At 45.7% G+C, this 20,846-nt stretch overlaps 1 protein-coding gene across 5 annotated transcripts in view; it reads left to right on the plus strand.

Moving 5' to 3' along the window:
• The window catches only part of LOC139802839 (protocadherin alpha-C2-like), an 87,464-nt gene that overhangs the window by 40,224 nt on the left and 26,394 nt on the right, over window positions 1-20,846 (plus strand). For 3 of the 5 annotated variants that reach the window (XM_071758373.1, XM_071758372.1, XM_071758374.1), the window contains exons 2-3: window positions 12,874-12,932; window positions 15,580-15,668. In XM_071758373.1, coding sequence (XP_071614474.1) covers window positions 12,874-12,932; window positions 15,580-15,668 — 148 coding nt within the window. Of the gene's footprint in view, window positions 1-1,771; window positions 5,010-12,873; window positions 12,933-15,579; window positions 15,669-20,846 lie in introns of those variants that run through there. The other 2 variants (XM_071758371.1, XM_071758375.1) reach the window with 1 other exon arrangement.

Consider the following 20,846-nt stretch of genomic DNA (forward strand, 5'->3'; position numbering starts at 1 on the left):
CTCTTAGGCATTGCCTTTTTTCTAGGAGAATTTAAGGCAGGTTTTGAAATCTTGCCAATGTTGCTTTTGGCCTTTTCTTTGTGTTCTGTGTATTTGTTTCAGAACTTTGTGTCTGTACACATGGGAAGTGTGGGGCAGAGATAATCCATGGGCTGTCTGGATGGAACCAGTGATTGTCTGGAAAACTGAGGGTGTGTCCTTTCAGGTTTCTGGTTTCTATGATGACTACAAGTTGTTCTGACACATGAACACATCGTGCAGAAGTGCAGCTATAGCTTTTAAAATATGTTTTAGCAAGGTGCTGGGCTTGTTTTTTTTGTTTTTTTGGGTTTTTTGTGGCTGGTTTTCTGAAGGTTGTTTTATGTAAGGCTGTCAGGGCATTTTGTTCTGAATCTGTGAATATTGTGGTCTTGAAGGTGGGTACCTAGCCAAAAATTTGAAGCTGATCTGTTTTTAAGTGTTTGGCTCTGCTTTAGACAACTGGATGAAATGGGCACATTTCCCACATGTTCTAGGCACTTGGCATCTCTCTGTCCTTCTTGGGCTGCACAGACTTACATTTATCCTACTTTAAAAGATAAACAGGACTGGTTGGTTTTGCAGTATTTGCAACCACTGGGGATACTGGGCATAACTGAATAAATAGGTGGGTAAATATTGGGGCCAGAAAAATGGGCTGAGAATCAAATTAAACCATTAGCCAAAAAACACAGGATAATCCTGCTTGTACTGTTGCCTCTTCTGATTATGATGGCCATGGCCAAAACTGTTGGGCTGGTAACAGCTCTTAGCAGTGTGGATTTAGGATCAGGGCACCTGTGCTCTGGAGTTTGTGCATCAGGTACATTATAGTAAAAATCTTTGGGATTTACAGTGTCAGGTTGTGCTCTCAAAAGCCCTCTTATATGGTGAGAGATGCCCAGGCCCCACAAAGGGCAATGAAAGAGGTTTTAGCTGAATGTTAAGGTCACCCTCTCCCTTTGATTGATCAGCTCAGTCTGGAGAGGAGTCTTTGGATGTGCAGAACGATTTTGTAGGGTAAGCAAGGAAAAAACCAACAGAGAGAGAAATCCTAGCAGAGAAGCTGTTTCTGCACTGGGAAGTAGGAACAACACAGTTGTAGCCCTGGGGGACTGTGCTATAGAATACCTGGACAGGACCTCAAGGATCATCTGGTTCAAAGTTTGTGGTCCTGGGGTTCGTCTCGTTAAATGTATCAACTTAGTGATTTTGGTGTTGCATGAATGAGTGCTTAGCTCTGTTGTCTTTGCTGGGATTTGTGGCACTGGGGTAAAATTTGCTGTGGCTGCAGCACCCTCACCTCCACTGCTGATTCACGGCCCCTTTGTCACTGCTCCATCCCAAGGGTAGAGGAGGAAAAAAAACTCTAAGTGGAGAACAGATCGTGTTGCATCTTCTCTCCAGCTGCACTTGATCACCTTGAGCCTGTCAATTGGACAAGAAAATGAAGCCCACCTTGAATGCTCGGAACTCGTGGGTGTGACTTGCAGAATTCTACCAGCCGAGTGCTGTCGGGGCACGGTGGCTGCAGCATGGGCGAGAGGGAGGAGGTGTGGAAGAGGGGCAGGGGTGCCCGCAGAGCTTGGGCAGAGAGACAGCGCTGCAGCAAGGATGAGTCTCCGAGGGAGCAGAGGGGCAGGTCTCCAAGAAAGAGGTCGTCAAACCTACTGCAGCAACGCACAGACGGCACCAGACCTGGCTGGAAGCCACCCCTTCCCCCCCCCTCCCACCTTTTTTTTTTTTTTTTTTTTTTTTTGAGCCCTGCCTGATTTAACCCTCCCTCCCAAGCGGATGTACTTTAGCACTGCAGCACCAGGTCCACAAGTGCAGGAGGCGTTTTTGCGGCCCTCCCCGCTCTCCCCCGCCCCTCCCTCCTCCTCCTCTTTGCGCCCCCGAAGCTTCAGCAGAGAAGCCAGGGCGGAGACGAGGGGGCGGTGGCGGCTCGGGAACCGCACCCCTCCCTCCCTCCGGGGCGGTGAGAGCCCGCGGCCACCGGGACCTGGCTCACCGGGGGGGTCGCAACACGTGGGTGAGAACGGGACGGCGGGACAGGAGCCCGGGCAGGCAGGCGGGAAGGGTCCCGGAGAAGCGGGAAGGGTCCCGGGGGTCCCGGGCAGGAGGGTGCGGGGGCGGCTCTGTCGCTGTCCCCTGCTCAGGTGCTGAACCGGCGCCAGCCGCGGCTCAGCGTCCTCCCCCGCCTCCTCCCGCGCAGCAGCTGGAGCAGGGGAAAGCGGATCCGGCGAGTCCCGGTCCCTCCTCCTTCCTCCTTCCTTCCTTCTCTTCCTCCTCCTCTTCGGAGCCGCCGCCTCGGAGCATGGACGGAGCTGGTGCGGAGCCGGAGGCGGCCGGGGGCTGCTGTTCGCCGCTTGCATGAAGCGGCCGGGCGGAGGCGGGGAGTGAGGCCGGGCCGGGCCGGGCGAAGTGGGTGCGGGCTCCGGCAGCTCCCCCCGCAACTCCCGGCCATGGCGGCGGCTGCTCGGAGGAGCCGCGGCGGGGCGGTGGTGCCGGGCCTCCTCCTCCTCCTCCTCCTGCTGCTGGGGATGTGCGGAGGGAGAGCGGCGGGCGGGCCGCTCCGCTACTCGGTGCGGGAGGAGCTGCCCCTCGGTGCCTTCGTGGGCAGCGTGGCGAACGACCTGGGCGTGGATCCGCGGCGGCTGGCGGCGAGGGGAGCTCGGCTGACTTCGGGCAGCGGGCGGCAGTACCTGGAGCTGGAGCTGGGCCGCGGAGCACTGCTGGTGCGGGAGAGAATGGACCGAGAGGCCCTCTGCGAGCTGAGCCCCAGCTGCTTCCTCAACCTGGAGTTGGTTATCGAACAGCCCATCGAGGTGCACAACGTGGAGGTGGAGGTGTTGGACATCAACGACAACGCCCCGCGCTTCCCCCGCCAGGATTACCGGCTGGAGATCAGCGAGTCTGCCCTGCCCGGTGCACGGTTCCACATTGAGAGTGCCCAGGACCCCGATGTGGGCACCAACTCCGTGCAGAACTACGAGCTCAGCCCCAACCGGCACTTTGCCCTGGACCTTAAAGGCTTCCAGAGCGGCAGCAAGCTCCTGGAGCTGGTGCTGCAGCAGCCTCTGGACAGGGAGCAGAGTGCTCTGCAGCAGCTGGTGCTCACTGCTGTGGATGGTGGGGATCCCCCCAAGTCTGGGACAGCCCAGATCTCTGTGCGAGTCGTGGATACCAATGACAACCCACCTGCCTTTGACCGCTCCACCTACACCGTGAGCCTTCTGGAGAACGCCCTGCCTGGCACACTGGTGGTTAAACTCAATGCCTCGGATCCCGATGAGGGCTCCAATGGGGATGTGATCTATTCCTTTGGCAGCTACACCCCGCAGAAGGTGAGGCAGCTTTTTAGTGTGGACCCACACTCGGGGGAGGTGCGGGTTAACGGTACTTTGGACTATGAGGAGGCATCCTTCTATGAGATCTATGTGCAAGCCACCGATCAGGGCCCTGTCTCTATGGCTGGGCACTGCAAGGTGCTGGTCAACATTGTGGATGCTAATGATAACGTTCCTGAGGTGGTTCTGACCTCCCTGTACAGCCCAGTACCAGAGGATGCCAAGGCAGGAACTGTGGTGGCCCTGATGAGTGTCACTGACCAGGACTCAGGGCTGAACAAGCAGGTGAGCCTGCGTATTCCCCCCGGCCTCCCCTTCACACTCAACTCCTTCAAGAACTCCTACACCTTGATCACCCAGGGCAAACTAGACCACGAGAAAGCAGCAGCCTACAACATCACAGTTACAGCTACTGACTCTGGGAGCCCCCCCCTCTCCTCCCAGAAGGTGATCTATGTGGAGATCTCCGACATCAATGACAATCCTCCACACTTTGAGGAACCTGAGTACTCAGTTTACATCCCAGAGAACAACCCCATTGGAGCCTTGATGTGCACTATCAGAGCCACTGACCCAGATCTTGCCGAAAATGCCTACGTATCCTATTCTCTACTAGATGGGGAGATTGAAGGGCTACCTGTCACCTCCTATGTCTCCATAAAACCTGACAGTGGCAACATGTACGCTGTCAGGTCCTTTGACTATGAGACACTAAGGGAATTCCGGGTGGTTGTCCAGGCTCAGGATGCCGGGAACCCACCGCTGAGCAGCACAGTGACCGTCTACATCTACGTGGTGGATGAGAACGACCACGCTCCACAGATTCTGTATCCTACCTCAACCAACACTTCAGCAGCCCTGGAGATGATCCCCCGCTCGGCGTATGCTGGATATTTGGTAACCAAAATTATAGCCATCGATGGGGACTCGGGACAAAACGCCTGGTTGTTCTTCTACCTGGTCCAAACCTCAGATCCAGGTTTGTTCAGAATAGAGCTCCACACTGGGGAGATCAGGACTACCCGCAAACTGGGGGAGGACAGCGCGCCGACTTTCAACCTGACGGCGGAGGTGAGGGACAATGGAGAGCCACCGATGTCCTCGTCAGTAGCCATCACCGTGGCCGTGGTGGACAGAGTGTCCAAAATCATCCCCGACAGAAGGCAGCACTATAAAACTCCGAGCAATTACTCAGAGATCACCCTTTATCTCATCATCGCCTTGAGCGCCATCTCCTTCGTTTTCCTTTTCACAATCGTCGGGCTTATTGTTATCAAGTGCTACAGATACAGTCTGTATGGGGACTCCTGCTGTGCAGGGTTCTGTAGGGTGAGAGAAAGGTCCCCTGCTGAGTTGTACAAGCAGGCCAACAACAACATCGATGCCAGGTTGCCCCAGGGTTTAAAAGTCCAACCCCATTTCATTGAGGTGAGGGGCAATGGCTCTCTCACCAAGACCTACTGCTACAAGGCGTGCCTGACCGCAGGATCGGGGAGTGACACTTTTATGTTTTACAATACCTGTGGCCCACCAGGAACTGGTCCCTCTGCAGTGGTGACTGAGAGGCATCTGACAGGCCAGAGTGGGCAGAGTGCACAAAACCTGATTGTACTTAAAAGTGGCTCCAATACTCCTAATGAGGTGAGGCTACCAGCACGGGGCTCCGGGCAAAACCCTGTGGTTAAGCAGGGGTCCAGACTGGCAAACTTGGGGTTAAGTGTGTTGCACTTTGGGTTCACTGGCAGACAGCTACAGAACGGGGTGCTGGTGACTTCTAATCTGTGCAATGCCTTTTGTTTCTAGGGAAATACTGGGATTTTCAGGGCCCGCTTGGTGAGTCCAGTACCTGTGTCTGTTGTTTGAGATTCACTTGACTTTTGCAGCCTGTGCTCTAGGGGTGTTGCCTCCTTCCCTTTTCTTTTAGAGATCTAAAATTTGCTGCTGCCACGTAGTACTGAGGAATGAGACGTGGTCTCACATTTTTAATCCTAAAACTAATGCTGTAGGGAAAAATAATTAGAGATTAGCGTGGAAATCAACGTGTTCCTTGATGCCAGTCACAGATTTTTGCTGCTGCACTGAATTTCTACCTAGGCAGGGGTGCTGAATGTAGATCATTGCAGTGATATACTTTGCTTAATATGTGACCATGCTTTAGTTGCCTGAAAACTGCAATCCCTCTTTTGATGATGTTTATTCTCCCCAGTGCTGCATCTTCTGGACAGTGACAATCCAGTGACATCTCTGTAGTGAATTACAGCAAGTTGCCATCATTCTGTTGCAGTCTGACAGCTCCAAACCTGCTGAAAATCGTTCAGTACCTATGGTTTGACCAGCAGTGTATCAACCTTTTCAATATTTTCCCACAGTGAAGAATTAAGGTTTGCTTTATGCTGCCATACAGGCAGGCTGCAGTTGTGAGGGGTTTGTTTGCTCTGGACAGGTTCCTTTCTATCCATATTGCAGCTAAACCCAGAGGCACTCAGGGGAGAGGTTAATTCTGGGTCAGAAAAGGGAAATTTTGCAGTTCCTGTGTGCTGCTTGTACTCCATGACTGTGTCAGACCTAAGATGAGTGTGTGCTGTGCCTCCAGATGTTGAAAAGTTGGGAGGGGATAGAAAAGAGTTTGATTTGTTGTCACAGAAATATAACTGATTTCTTCATGTCTTTACATTGATTCACATATGGAGATGTGAGCAGCTTTTGCAGCTGTTTATTTGCACACAGGTGCAAAAATCTTCAGGAATAACAATTCCTTCATGAAAATGCTTTCAGAGAGGAATGCTCAGCCATTCAAAACAAAGCCATTCAAAATGAATGCAGTGTTTTGGGGTAAAGCAGAGTGGCAGGGGATGGAGGAGGTGTTTTTTTCTACATGGTTTTTGTATGTTAAAATATTTTTAAGTGTAATAAAACGCCTGGAATGTGTTTGATGTAGGAGCTAACACAAATATATAAGAATGTATGCTGAGGAGTCAAGATTACATCTGATTTTCTGGGGTAAAAGTAAGGAGCAGTAATTGAAAATGGCTTCACTTGGGATGCAAGAGCAGTAGGAAATTAAATGGAGATATTTCTATCCCATTCTTGTGTTCAATCCATTGAATGCAGTGAATTAGCAAATTTTGAACAGTGGTGTGAACCAGGCATAGCTGCAAAACCAACCTCAACTTGGAGTACAAAAGCAGAGAGATGTGTAGAACAAACTGCTGAGTGCTCTCTGGTGTGGACTGAGGAGCCAGAAGGGGAATAAATTAATCAAATAGTTCTATATGATAAAAACCAGGGGAAATCCTGTGCTCACCACAAGTTCTTTTCTTAGCTTTCTGCTTCTTAACCTGTCCTGGGGCTGTACATGCTGGGAAGATGCCTCAATGCCAGGTGAACACAAGAATATGGCACTCACTAATTAATAGTTCCTAACTAATTTTATACTGTAAAATCCTGTCCAAGCTCAGCATATGCACAGAATATGCCATCCATTGCTTAGCAACACCACATTCTGCTTTTTAAGGGTAAAGATCTATTACTAGATCTTCAGAGAACTGTGTTTCTCCTTTTTTTTTTGGTTAAACTGAATATTTAATCAGTTTTAAAAGCCCACACCTTCACCTATAAGGCACAGCAACAGGCAGCTTTGTCCTTGCTCTGATTTAGAAAGTTAATCTCTAATGTGTTTATAACTTTTAGATAATATGGACAACTCTTTTTTTTGTTTGTTTTTTTGGTTTTTTACAGGTTTTGGAACTTGGTCTTCTACGAGGTACTCAGTGATGAGGATGGGATGAGGGGACTGTGTGTGTGTGCCTGTCATACATAAAAAGAAAAATGTTTTGAAATGTTTATCCAGAGACAGAAAAACTGCTTCAAAGTTATAATCTCAGCACCACTCAATGCAATAAGGTCCTTTTCATATTTAGCAGTCAGGTCAAAATGCTAATAATTACTTGACACTAACTTGTTTCTGCCTTCATGGGGTCATTAGGAAGATGCAGAGGAAGGGAAAATCCAATGTATTAAGGGAATTCTTTGCTTCTGTTGGATCTGGTTCCTGTGGGATTGTTTGGACTTGGTGTTGTGCTGGTGGAATGGGAGTTGTTTCTCCAACACAACCTGAGCTTTTGCCTCCCCCCTGCTTGGCTAGATGGTCCTTTATGGATTCATGAGGATCTCTCACACCAGGTGTGTTGTGGAAAAGAAGAGATGTGCTACCACAACTGCTCTGAAAACCTTAGGAACAGTTTGTGGTGGCAGGAGTCTGGTGGTAAAGATCTGACTGTGGGATTGATTGCTCTCTAATCAGCTAAATAACCACTGCAGGGTGAGCAGGGAGGAAGTGTTGGCAAAACACAGGGATAAAAAATACTGTGGCTTTGGTGCTGGTGCCTGGATTCCTGCCTGTCCAAAGGGAGGGCATGCAGGGGTGAAGGGGTTCCAGGAAGGGGTGATTTTTTTTTTTTATTATTTTTAATTTTTTTTAAATTTAATTCTTTTTATGGGACACTGCTGCAGCCTTGATCTGTAATTTTTAAGAAAGGTTTCAGGGCTTTAGCCTTTTTCCTCATATACCTGTGAGGATGCCAAGTGATGCCTGAATAGTTAGTGTTGGGTTTTGTTGCTTCATCTCTCTTTTATTCTTAATATTCAGTGGGGTTCAGCTCATTTGTGGTCTTATTCCTCGTGACAACCTTTTCCCTTCAAAGTAGGGGATAATAATCAAACCAACATCTGTTTATCTGAAGTATTCAGATATTTTTACATATATTTAGTATATACTATATACTTTATAGTATATAGTATAAATGATACTATATTATACTATATTATACTATATTATACTATATTATACTATATTATACTATATTATACTATATTATACTATATTATACTATATTATACTATATTATACTACATTGTACTACATTGTACTATATAGTATATACTTTATATTCAGTATATTTTTACAACTCTTTACTTTGGATTTTTCCTCTGTCTTTTGCACTTCAAAATCAGCTTGCTAAACACATGGGAAAAAAACCCAACAAACCAAACCCCAGCAAACCACTTGAGGTGACCACATCTTGATGCTGCTCTAAAGCACACACGTGTCTCAAAGTGTCTAAATCTGGTAATTTAAAGCCCCCAGCATTGTCTGGAGCAGACTTTGCAAGAGATTTCTCACAGAGGCTTTGAAGGTATTAAGGGTGGAATGGCTTTCAATCTCTGTTCAAGAGCTTAAGCCTTTAAGAAACTCTCTAGCCCCCCTGACATTGTAAAGGTTAACTATAAATGTTTGTTCTTTTGTTTAGTGGCAGCATCTGAGCCTGTTCTGGGAGGGTGCTCTGTGCTTCAGGTTTGATGCTTTGTGCTGTGCCAGCAGAATTTTGCATTCAGTGTTATACAGAGGAGTTTTTCTTCTCTTGGAACTCATTAAATATGCTTTATGGATGCACTTACCTGTTCCCTTCACCTTAATTTTTCTCTGAGTTAGGAGTGCAAATGAATATTACCAGGAAGAAAATCTGAATTACACCCTCTCTGGTTTCCAGTCTGGTTTTCTTGTATGAGAAACACAAGTTTAGTTTATAAATAGTTTGTTCTCCACATCAAATAATTCCAAATATTTACAGAAGGGAATCAGGAATAGAAGCTTCTGTTTCCCCACATCTGTCAGCATCGTGTCACAGGAAAATGAGCAGAGCTGGATGTGGTCAGGGCTTCTAAAAAGCCTTTTATGATTGCTTCAAAGTGAATCTATTTGGTAAATACACCTTGTGTCATCCTGTCGTGCCTTTGAGTGGGAGTAGGAATGGAGTGGGATGTTTTTAGCAGTCTCATCATCTGGGAACTGTCTGTAAATGTTTCATTCACACTTCTCCACCTCAGGCAGGTCTTGTTCTAACACCACTGAAGTGTGTGGTAGCCTTTTCATGAATACATCAGGACAGCATGAAAACCAGGTAGAAATTCCTGCTCTCCTGGGGACAAATCCTTCCTGTCTTACCCTATTAGTTAAAAAAAACCTGAGCAAAATGTTTGCAACCATGTATTTTCAGCTCAGTTCTCTACAAACCAATTAAATGATTGTTAATTTAGCCCTCACAGTGACAACCACTTCTATAGGCACCTGGGCAGACTTTGGCTCTTGTCACAGCTGTGATAAATGTGGGTTAGTACCAAACCAGAACCATCAGAGGCACAGGGAATTCTGTGCTGGATCAGGTTGGGTTCCCTCCACTGATGTGGAGTAAGGGAACAGAACCCCTGAACTTGTTACACGGCCTCCAAAAACATCTGAGGGAAGTGGCAGGCTCAGATTACCTTAAAATCAGCAGGGCTGGCTGACATGGGATTAATATGTCTTTTACAGAGCTGGGATCTGGGGAGGTAAAGGGAACTCCAGTAACTTTGTCAGCATCATGATTCAGCAGGACTGGGGGGGTTATCCAACTGGGAAGCATCCTGACCATTGCAGAGCTCCCGTTCCTCTTTCTGCTCCCTGTCCCCTTCCTGACCAGCTCTGCCTTGTCCTGGGGGCTGGATCTGTGGCACAGCTCCACTTCTCCCAGCAAAGCCTGTGTCAGGGCTTAGCAGAGGAGCCCCTTGACACCTCCTGTCCCCTGAGGGTGCTGCTTGACTTGGAGCTGGGCAATATTGTGTCGTGACACTGTGACTTGGTGCTGTTTGGCAGCTTCAGTGGGTGGACTGGGAAAAGTGGGCTGGTGATGGCCAGAGGTATGAGCCAGCCCAAGCATGCAGACTGGGGATGCCTGGTGGATCTCTGAGAAGCAAAGCTGCTGGGGAAAAAGTATTTCTGACCATGTTTGCTGCTCCTGCTATGCTGTCACTTCTGTTACTGATTGTGCACCTTTGCTTTTCTTGCTCCTAATTGCCTGATCTCATTTAAAAGTGTCTTGAAGCAGCATTTCTCTTGTGGCCAGAGGAGCTTAAAGAATTGCAGCAGGAAAAAAAAGAATTTCCCCAATCTTGCCAGTTGCAGGGTGTTTGCCTGTGGTAACACGAGTGTGGGACAAACCCAACTCTTGCTGTGGTCTGGAAAGTTCCTGGTGAAGCTGTGCACGTGTGGTAAAACTGGGTGAGAATGTGTGTGGACAATGGCAGATTGCTGCCAGCTACCTGCTCCTTGTTGAGAAGACTCCAAAAAGTAGAGAAGTCCCAGACACTGAATTTTTCACACTTAGGAAAACGAACCAAAAACCAAAACCAAAGCACAGCCCTTGGAAATGTCTGGAAGTCAAATGTGGCAATGGATTTTTCCAGCTCCAGATTGTTCCAATCCAATCCCCTCCTTCCTTCTGCCCTTTTGGGAGCAGTGCTACAGCTCTGCCTAAGGAGGAATAGCAGACAGAGGACTGCTTGGGAGTAGCTACAAGACACCACAGCCTCTAGGTAGTAACTACCACAGCCTCCTACTTGCTGTTGTATTTCTGTTGTGACATGGTGAGTGTTGGCACAATCCATTCCTAAGGGAGGAGTTCCTCTTGCCCTCATCACCCACTGGTGACCTGGTGCCTGCAAGTTCCCACTGCAACAAAATGTGGGGTTTTCTTTTTTCTAGCTGGAAAGCTTGCAGGTGAAAAACAAAAATCTGTAGATTGTGAGCCAATGACCATTTTTTTCTCTTTCTCCCACCCATCTCCTGTCAGACCTTTTCAGGGCTTTGATGTAATCTCCTTTCCTCTGTGTTTTGCCTGGGGCTGTGGTCAGATTCCTCCTCCTCATGCTGTCTCTAAACCTGTGCAAATCAGTAATTTGCACCCTTCCCATTGCACAATAAGAGCAAAGGGGCTTTTTTTCCCTACCCCAGCCCTGAAGTTCTCCTGCTATAAGAAAATCCCCAGCAGAAGGAAAGCCAAATCTTGTGATGTCAGCATCCTTCATACATCAAGAAAGGTGAACTCAGGAGAGGGGCTGATCAGGATGTATTATTTGGTATCCTCTTTCATTGATTATTATTACATGGTTGACTTAAGAGTGGTGTTGATATCCCCGGGACTGGGGCCAAAATGGGATGAATCAGGAAATACTGGAACCACATGTAATGGGCTCCTTGTTAAGCCACTTTCTGCTAAGCTCAGCAGAATTCGAGCGTGCTGGAGAATTAGGGGCTAAATGGGAAGGAAATTGCCAGCAGAGATATTTAATGTGTGGTTGCAAACTGCAGGCTCCTCCCTTTTGTGTAGCTCAGACCATAAAGAATACTTGGAGACATCATCCAGGAGCATCTCACTCCTGAGTGATGCTGGACCTGGGAAAGATGGTGATAGAGTGATAGTGGAAGTTGTAATTGCTCTCTTTTTATTTGAATAAAAACTATTGATCCATGGAAAAGCATCCCCCTAACCTCAAGAGGAAAGACAGAGCTCACTTTAAATAATTCAGACTATTCAACACTCTCTTTTTCTCTATCAAGTAATGGGACCAAGTTCATTTCTGATCTGCCTCCAATAGCTTGAAGAGAATTAAACCATTACTGTCATACATTATTTGTGTGTTTGGCACTGTACAACACACCAGGAATGAGTGTGATCCATTATGTTGCTGGATGGAAGTTCCCTTGGTGAATCCAAGTGCTTGAAGTTAAGCACTGGCTATGACATCAACCAACATGGTAATGTCTTGAGAATCCTCAGAAATAACCTTGTTATTTGTGTTGGGCTTAATTTGAAAGGACTGTCCTGGGTTGGGCCAGGATAAAGGTAATTTTCTGTCTTCTGAGGTTGCATTCATTGCTGTAGCTGGAAGTTATTGTGGTGCTCTGCTGACAATGCAAATTCTGGAGGAATTTTCCATCGACTGAAGATTTCTTGATTATCTCTTCATTACCAAGCTGTCCTGCATGTGCTGAGGTTTGTTGGTCAGAGGTTGCTGCTGCCTGTTTCCTCCTTCTGCTTTTTATGCCCTCTCATGAACACTGGGAGCATGGCAGTTCTTCCTTTTATCAAAGAGCAAAATTGCCTTTGCTAAAAGACTTTCTGCAGCCCTGCAGTGCAATCCCCTGCAGAACCCTCAGCCCAGCAGAAACCTCTCAGCAGTCAGACTGCCCCAGCCCCTCCTCAGGGGGCTCCCTTTTCAGCATCCTCAGGCAGATGCAGGAGCAAGAGATCCTCCAGCTTAGCAGGTAAACAAATAATGTGTATTATGGATCTATAACCGAGCTGGTTTGGTTTGGTTTCAGTTTCTCTGCCCAGAATGTCAATGAGTATATGAAAAAGCTGCTCCCCAGTTTCCAGCATTAAATGTCATTCCAGAGAGATCATCTTTAGCCAAAGGCCTTGGCATGCAAACAAGTTTGGGGTTTTTTTTTGCTTTGTTTTGTTTTGTTTTTTTTGTTTTTTTTTCAGAGGCAATCTCTGTGTGTCCATTTCGAAATTATTTTTTTTTTTTAACATTTCTAGGATTTGGCAGCTCTGACTTTTCTCCCAGTGGTTTTCAGTGTGTTTAAGGTGTGTTAACAACCTATCCTGGGTTTTTCTTTTTACAGCCAAAGCACCCCAATCCTGACTGGCGTTACTCTGCTTCCCTGAGGGCAGGAATGCAAAGGTAGGTCCTGTGCTTCCCCAGGGAAGGAAAATTCTGTTTTACCCCCTGTGAAAAGCACAGAGCTGGTTCTGATGCCCCAGACTGGGGTTATTTGTACACTGAGATGGAAAGCACCACTTCTGCTGCTCTCTCTCCCCATCTCCAAGTGTTACAGATCCTGTCTGACTGCATCTTATTATATATTATATATTATAACACCAGACTCTGTGCTTTTTTTTTTTGTTTTTATCCCCTGAATTTTTATACACTGATTGCCAATGCATAATTGCTCCAAGTATTGAATTATTTAACTGTGATTATACCTGTTCTGTTCACTCTAAAGCTCCCTGTGATCATTTCTGCTGCTGTTTCAGGAGGCTGCAGCATTGATGCATTTTCTCCTTGCCATAAAAGTTTGCTGCTGCTGCAGTTGGTTTATTAACCCCATGGTGCAGCCAAGATGATTAACACAGCTTAAAGGACATTTTAAAGATATGAGACAGATTTTTAAAGAAGGAAAAGTGAAGCTGTGTCCAAATCTCCTTAGACACCTTTGGAAGTCCTGACAGCCCAAGCAGTCTCTGCTATAATTTGCTACTCACTGCACCTGGAAAAAAATTAGAATACAGTTTTGTAGAGCTGACATAAAATAATCTCTTTGCTTTTCCTTGCTGAACAGATTAGAAAACTGGCTGTATATTCAGATACAATCTGGCATGATTAATAAAATTACCTCAGAGGTTAAGATGCAGCTTTAAGGCTGCAGTAGTTCCTAGTGGCACTACAAAGTGGATGATTTTCCCCAAATTGTTGGTGGAATGGGGCTGTAGACATCATCCACGTGGCTGAAGAATCTTCTTAAGTTTGATGTCCAGAGCCCAGGTTCAGCCTGTTCATCCCTGACCCTGAATGTCATGGGGCTGAGGACACTGCTAAGGGAAAAGAAACCTCAGGGAGCAGGAGGAAGAAAGAGCAAGCTTGATTCTGAGGACTGTTGTGCTGCTTGCTTTCTTTCATCTTCCTGCTCCTATTTTATTTTATATTGGCCCCTGATTGTTCACTGCAAAATGAATAAAAAGTCTGAGGGGCAGGATCCTGAAGCAGGAGTCCTCCTGCCTTCCTGAGCATCTTACCCATCCCTCCTCAGAGTCAGTCTGCTCTTGTATGGATCCACAGACTTCTCTTTACAGAGCTCAAGATCTTGCCTGTTACTTGAACGATAAAAGAAAAATTAAATAATAACAGGAATCAGTAAATGAAAGGTCTGAGGTCAGCTAAGGCAAAGGGAGAGGTAATGAAGCCTCTGGGAAATTGTATATATTCCCTGTTCTCTCCCATCACCACCCCCAGTCCTCACCTGAAATCTCTCTGTGTCACCTGCCCAGCTGATGATTTTAACAAAATGTTATTTTTTAAGAAATGAAATGTAGAAATCTGGCATCCACAGGACCATTGGCATCTGTCATTTGGTTGAAGCTGCCCCTTAAATTCAACTGGGAGTGTGGAAGGGAGCTGAGAAGCAGATGAGCAAAGAGCAGGGACACAGTCACAGAATCCTGTTTCTGTGGGGAATTGCACACAAATTCCTGCCTAGTTTTGCTTTAAAAATAGCAGTTTGGGTTTTTTTTCTTTCCCCTCCACTTGAGGTGCTGGCTAACACCTAAATTGGTGCTTTCAGGGCCAGGTGCTCATGGTGTGGCACTGTTAAGCTTGGTGTGTCAGCTCCTGCATCTGAGCAAAATTTATTTCTCTTTCAGAATGCTCAGGAGGAGTGTGCAGCAACCCAGGAGGGTGGGAGCTGCTCCAGTAGCACAATGACAGAGCTCAGAACTCAACTTTTTATTATTTGCATCAATGCTAAGACATCCCAGCAGCAGAGTCCTTGCTGGTGACAGCCAGGCAGTGAAAGCAAAGTATCCTGCAGGTGTTTGCTTTAGAAATGAGGCCAGAACTGGGTTTTAGCAGCTGATCAAAGAGAATTTCTGCAAGTCAGAACAGCTCCAATGCTCCAGCAGCATTTGTTGTGCAATCCTACAGGAGTAGCTGCAGTACTACAGTAGTAGCTGCAATCCTACAGTAGTAGCTGAATACTACAGTAGTAGCTGAATACTACAGTAGTAGCTGCAGTACTACTGTAGTAGCTGCAGTACTACAGTAGTAGCTGAATCCTACAGTAGTAGCTGCAATCCTACAGTAGTATCTGCAATCCTACAGTAGTAGCTGAATACTACAGTAGTAGCTGCAGTACTACTGTAGTAGCTGCAATTCTACAGTAGTAGCTGCAGTACTGCAGTAGTAGCTGAATCCTATAGTAGTAGCTGCAGTAGTACAGCAGTAGCTGCAATCCTACAGTAGTAGCTGCAATCCTACAGTAGCAGCTGCAATACTACAGTAGTAGCTGCAATCCTACAGTAGTAGCTGCAATCCTACAGCAGTAGCTGCAATCCTACAGTAGTAGCTGCAATCCTACAGTAGTAGCTGCAATCCTACAGTAGTAGCTGCAATCCTACAGTAGCAGCTGCAATACTACAGTAGTAGCTGCAATCCTACAGTAGTAGCTGCACAGCACCAACCAGTTCCAGCCTTGGTAGAGTAGCAAGGGGGATGTTCTAAACCCCAGGGTAGAAGGGGAAACCCTTTAATGTGCCTCTGCTCTGTCCCCATTCAGTGCTGTCCATATGGAGGAGGCAGGAGTCCTGCGTGGGGGACCAGGGGGACCTGACCAGCAGTGGCCAACAGTCTCCAGTGCCACCACAGGTAAGGCTGTGACAACCCAAAATCTGTGTCAGGACCTCTTTATGCTTCCATTGGGGTTTTCATTCTGGTTTGTGTCTCTGGGGGAAGTTCTTACAAGTGAATTTGTGGAGTTTAACCAGAGGGGAATAATCAGGCAGAAATACAGCTTTTTCTTTACTCATCTCAGCTGAGGGCTGGGGGTTGAGAGCCCTGGATCCCAGTTTCCACCCTGCCTTGGGAAGTTACTGGTTTGTGTAGTAAAAGGGTTTAATTGTGGTGTGTGTACTCAGATTCAAAATGCTCCTGAGTCTCTTGGTAGCTTGTCCTCCTGTTTCAGAAGAAAAGTAAAACGGGGTTAGAAGCTTAAAAATTCTCCCTTTGTCATTTAAAAAAACCCAGTAAATCTCTTTAAATGCCTCCTTTCATTTTCTGTGGTGAAATCAGACCTTTTTGTTTGATTGTGGGGTTTTGTTGTTGCTGTTGTTTGGTTTTTGCTGGCTTGTTTTGGGGGTTTTTGGTGTGGGGGTTTTGTTTTTTTTTTTTTGGGTAATTATTTTTTATTCACTAGTACACAATGATGGAAATGAAACTATTATTTGCTTGACAAAACAACTGACCAAAAATACATGTTAGAATGTAGCTTCATCTGCTCAGTCAGGATAATTGATAACCTCACAGCAGTCAATAGGAATTGGCAAAAGGTCCTTTTTCTTTTTCCTTTTCCTTTCCTTTTCCTTTCCTTTTCCTTTCCTTTTCCTTTCCTTTTCCTTTCCTTTTCCTTTCCTTTTCCTTTCCTTTTCCTTTCTTCCTTTCCTTTTCCTTTCCTTTTCCTTTCCTTTTCCTTTCCTTTTCCTTTCCTTTTCCTTTCCTTTTCCTTTCCTTTTCCTTTCCTTTTCCTTTCCTTTTCCTTTCCTTTTCCTTTCCTTTCCTTTTCCTTTCCTTTTCCTTTCCTTTTCCTTTCCTTTTCCTTTTATTTTTCTCTTTCTTTTATTTTACTTTAACTCTTCTTTTACTTTCAAATTTTACTTTTATATTTCTATAATTTTACCTTTGCTTTTTATTTTATTTTATTTACTTCTAGCTATACTGTATTCAGAGAGGGGAAAAAAACCCCAAAACTTCATCCAGCCTTAGGAACATGCACAGAGAACTGAATAAAGGCTGCATGGGCAATCCAAACCCATGCTAATTTGATGCTTCTGATTTTGCAGTGGTAACATCCTTCTAAGCATATTTGTCATTTTTTTTTCCTTTTCCCAGGTAATTAGCTGGGGAGGAGAGGTGATAACCTTATTTATTTATTTTTTTTTAAGTGCTTTAATAAAAAAAGCAATTCTATTTTACAAGAATCTACTGACCTCAGTGTGGGCAGCTCTCCATGCCTGGAATTTTTGGTGCATATGTTTATCCCTTCAACCAGCCAAGTAAGCAGCAGTGGTGATGTTGGCTGCTATTCCTTCAGAGAAATCAGCAGAAGAGGCAGGGGAGCTGTGGCTTTCAGAGCTTCTTGAAAAGAGAGGGGAAAAATTAAACCAGGAGGGGCAGAGAACAGCTCTAGGGCTGCCTGTGCCATATATGTGTGTGTGTGTGTGTGTGTGTGTGTGTGTGTATATATATATAAAAATATATATAGGTTTGTGTAGGTACAGAATCTTTATACAAAGATCATATCCCATCACCCCAAGTCTGACTCTTTGGTTTTTCCTCTGAAGTTTGTGTCTCACAAAGATTTATTCCTCCTTTCCTTTTCCTTTTTTTTCCTTTTTCCTTTTCTCCTTTTCTCCTTTTCTCCTTTTCTCCTTTTCTCCTTTTCTCCCTTCTCCCTTCTCCCTTCTCCCTTCTCCCTTCTCCCTTCTCCCTTCTCCCTTCTCCCTTCTCCTTCTCCTTCTCCTTCTCCTTCTCCTTCTCCTTCTCCTTCTCCTTCTCCTTCTCCTTCTCCTTCTCCTTCTCTTTCTCCTTTCTCCTTTCTCCTTTCTCCTTTCTCCTTTCTCCTTTCTCCTTTCTCCTTTCTCCTTTCTCCTTTCTCCTTTCTCCTTTCTCCTTTCTCCTTTCTCCTTTCTCCTTTCTCCTTTCTCCTTTCTCCTTTCTCCTTTCTCCTTTCTCCTTTCTCCTTTCTCCTTTCTCCTTTCTCCTTTCTCCTTTTCCCCTTTTCCCCCTTTTCCCCCTTTTCCCCCTTTTCCCCCTTTTCCCCCTTTTCCCCCTTTTCCCCCTTTTCCCCCTTTTCCCCCTTTTCCCCCTTTTCCCCCTTTTCCCCCTTTTCCCCCTTTTCCCCCTTTTCCCCCTTTTCCCCCTTTTCCCCCTTTTCCCCCTTTTCCCCCTTTTCCCCCTTTTCCCCCTTTTCCCCCTTTTCCCCCTTTTCCCCCTTTTCCCCCTTTTCCCCCTTTTCCCCCTTTTCCCCCTTTTCCCCCTTTTCCCCCTTTTCCCCCTTTTCCCCCTTTTCCCCCTTTTCCCCCTTTTCCCCCTTTTCCCCCTTTTCCCCCTTTTCCCCCTTTTCCCCCTTTTCCCCCTTTTCCCCCTTTTCCCCCTTTTCCCCCTTCTCCCTTCCTACTGTGACCTTTTTTCACATGCCACACTAGCTAGGGATATTCCATGCCTAAATCCTCTCAGGCTGTCCTGGTTTTTTGCTGGAAGCTGCAGTTGCTCTGGAATAAATTGAAGTTGTTCTCAGGGGATGTTTCCTGCAGCAATCAGGAGAGGCCTTTGGTGGGGCCTGGGCTGTAGAGTAAGTGATGAGTACTGAAAATGAGGTGAGAAGGAACTAAAATATGGCCAATAAGGAAGGGTAAGTCAGTCTTCCTAGGAAGTTTTGAGCTGTTGGTTTGGGTCAGATGTTGTGGATGGAATCATAGAATAATTTGGGTTGGAAAGGACCTCTAAATTCATCAAGCCCAAGCTCCCAAATGACTGCAAGGAAGCTGTGAGGAAAGGAAAAGGGAGATACTTGTGTGGGGTTTAATAAGAATGTGCAAGAATTTCATTTACAGGAGAATAAATCCTTATAATTACGTAGTGTAAGTTGTGATGTACATAATTCTGTGCTTCACAGACTGTTTTGGATGTCAAACAAGTTCTACTTAAAGAAGAAAATTCAGTCAGAAAGAGACACTTCTTCCAGTGGCACAGGATGGAAAGGCCCCAGATGAGAGGTGGGACATCAGCATAAGGGCTCTGAGCAGAGAAATCTCAGTCCATGAGGGGGACAGCAGTAAAAAAATTGGAATAGGAAGGGGAGCACAAGGATCTGGTAGGAGGAGACAGCTGGAAAAAGGATGCTGGAAGGGCCACAGGATGCAGATAGCATTGGGAATGGTGCAGTGTGGACTGCTGAGCATCAGTCACTGGGAAGCAGATTGTGCCACTGAAACTGTGATTGGGGCACAGGGAAGAAAGCTCATTTTTCATAGAAATAATAATTTGATCTCTCTCTGTGTCTGGGTCCATTTAACATGAGCACAAAGGGAGTAAATGCATTTTTAATTTTTTTTTTTTTAAGTATGACTCTCACTTGCTAGAGACACTTTTCTTGAAATTCAGCAGGTGTAATGCTCCAGTTAAAGGTCACAGAGGCCTCAATTCTGTCAAAAAGGGTCTTGGCTTCTGAAGTCTTTTTCTAAAAATTAGATTGAAAGAGAAAGAGCCTAAGAAAACACCAAATGCTCAAATACCTGAGGTCCAACATATTTTGTATGATCCAGCCTTGCACTGTGGTTGTAAATGGAGAACAATTACTTCTTAAATGCCAGTGAGTTTCTCTCCATCTCCAAATAACCTTCCTTAGCCACAGAAAAAGGGGCCAGCTGAGGCTCATCAAGCAGTCACTGCAAAGGATGAGCAGGGGCCAAAAGTGCCTCTGCTTGGAGACAGCTAAAGGTTAATTTCCAAATAAATGCACAGAACACTGCTCTGCCTCAGCTTTAGCAGTTCATTGATTAGAGCCATAAAAGATAATAACTGTTCAGCAAGCTGGAATACAAAACTGGGGCCTTGGTTTGCTGCAGGATGCTGCAGCTGGTTTAGATGGAAGGAGCTAGAAAATGCAGAAAATGCCACATCTGTGTCCTTTATTTTAATTAGCAAATTTTCTATGAATTTCCCTAATTCAGACTTTGAAACCCAGAAATAATTAAATACCAAAATACTACCTCTAAGAACCATACCTGTGATACCATGTAATATTTTAACAGGAGAAAATAGAGCAAATACAGAACAGCCAAGTTATTAATGATTTTTTGCTGAAAATTAGTCTTCAAATCAGTGATTTACTAAATCCCCCAAAATGAAGGTCATAAAGAGTTTAACCAGTACCTAAGCCTACACAGTAAAGTATCAGAGATTTGCTCACAGCCTCTGGCAATCAAGGAAAAAAAAACCATCCCCATGAAGGGTGCTGAAATAAATATTTAAGGCTGCAGTATTTCTGTGGAGTCCAGAGAAGGAAACCAGGCCAGCTTTCTCCTGTAGATGCAGAGCAGTGACTGTACTGAAATAGAAATAATCTGCTAGGACCATATAAGGCTAAATCCCTTTCCTTCATCTCATCTTTTGGCCCTGCCCATTGAATTTTCAAGCTCATTCCACTTCATTGCTGAGCCCTTCAGTGGGATGTTCAGGCCCCAGCTCTGTCCCTGTTTCCAGTGGGGGAAATTCCCAGGGTATTCCTTGTATCCTTCTTGCTCCTCAGCTGTTTCCTCTCATTCCACCTCGTTTTTCTCTTTGCTTTGCCAACTCTGCCCCTCTCTCCCCCCTGCTTCTTTTTGAAACTTGTTTATTCTTCCCATCCAATGTCTCTGGTCCCTTCCTGCCCATCTGCTGTAATCACTGCCTCTTCCCTCTCTGTTCTTATTCCTGGGATGCTGAGATGCAGATCCCAGCCTTGGCCACACATCCCCTTTCCAGTATTTCCCCCTGAAGTCAGACTTCTCTCTGCCAAGTGCTTCTCCTTGCTGACAGCCTGCTGGAAGCTGGAGGATTTGGGATGCTGCTTGGGATGGAGAAAAACCTTTTGAAATCAGGAAGACTTTTTCAAAATATGGAAAAAAAAAAAAAAAAAAAAAAAAAAAGCAGTAAAATAATTTTTAAGAAGTAAATTTTTCTGAGACAGATGCACACACTGGTTATTATTTTTTGTGACCTGATGCCAGTTCTAAGCAGGGACTTGTTTGCTTCATTGCATGTAAACCATGTTTGAACCATCAGTCT

Source organism: Heliangelus exortis, chromosome 15 (assembly GCF_036169615.1).
Source record: "Heliangelus exortis chromosome 15, bHelExo1.hap1, whole genome shotgun sequence".
NCBI classification, from domain to species: Eukaryota; Metazoa; Chordata; class Aves; order Apodiformes; family Trochilidae; genus Heliangelus; species Heliangelus exortis.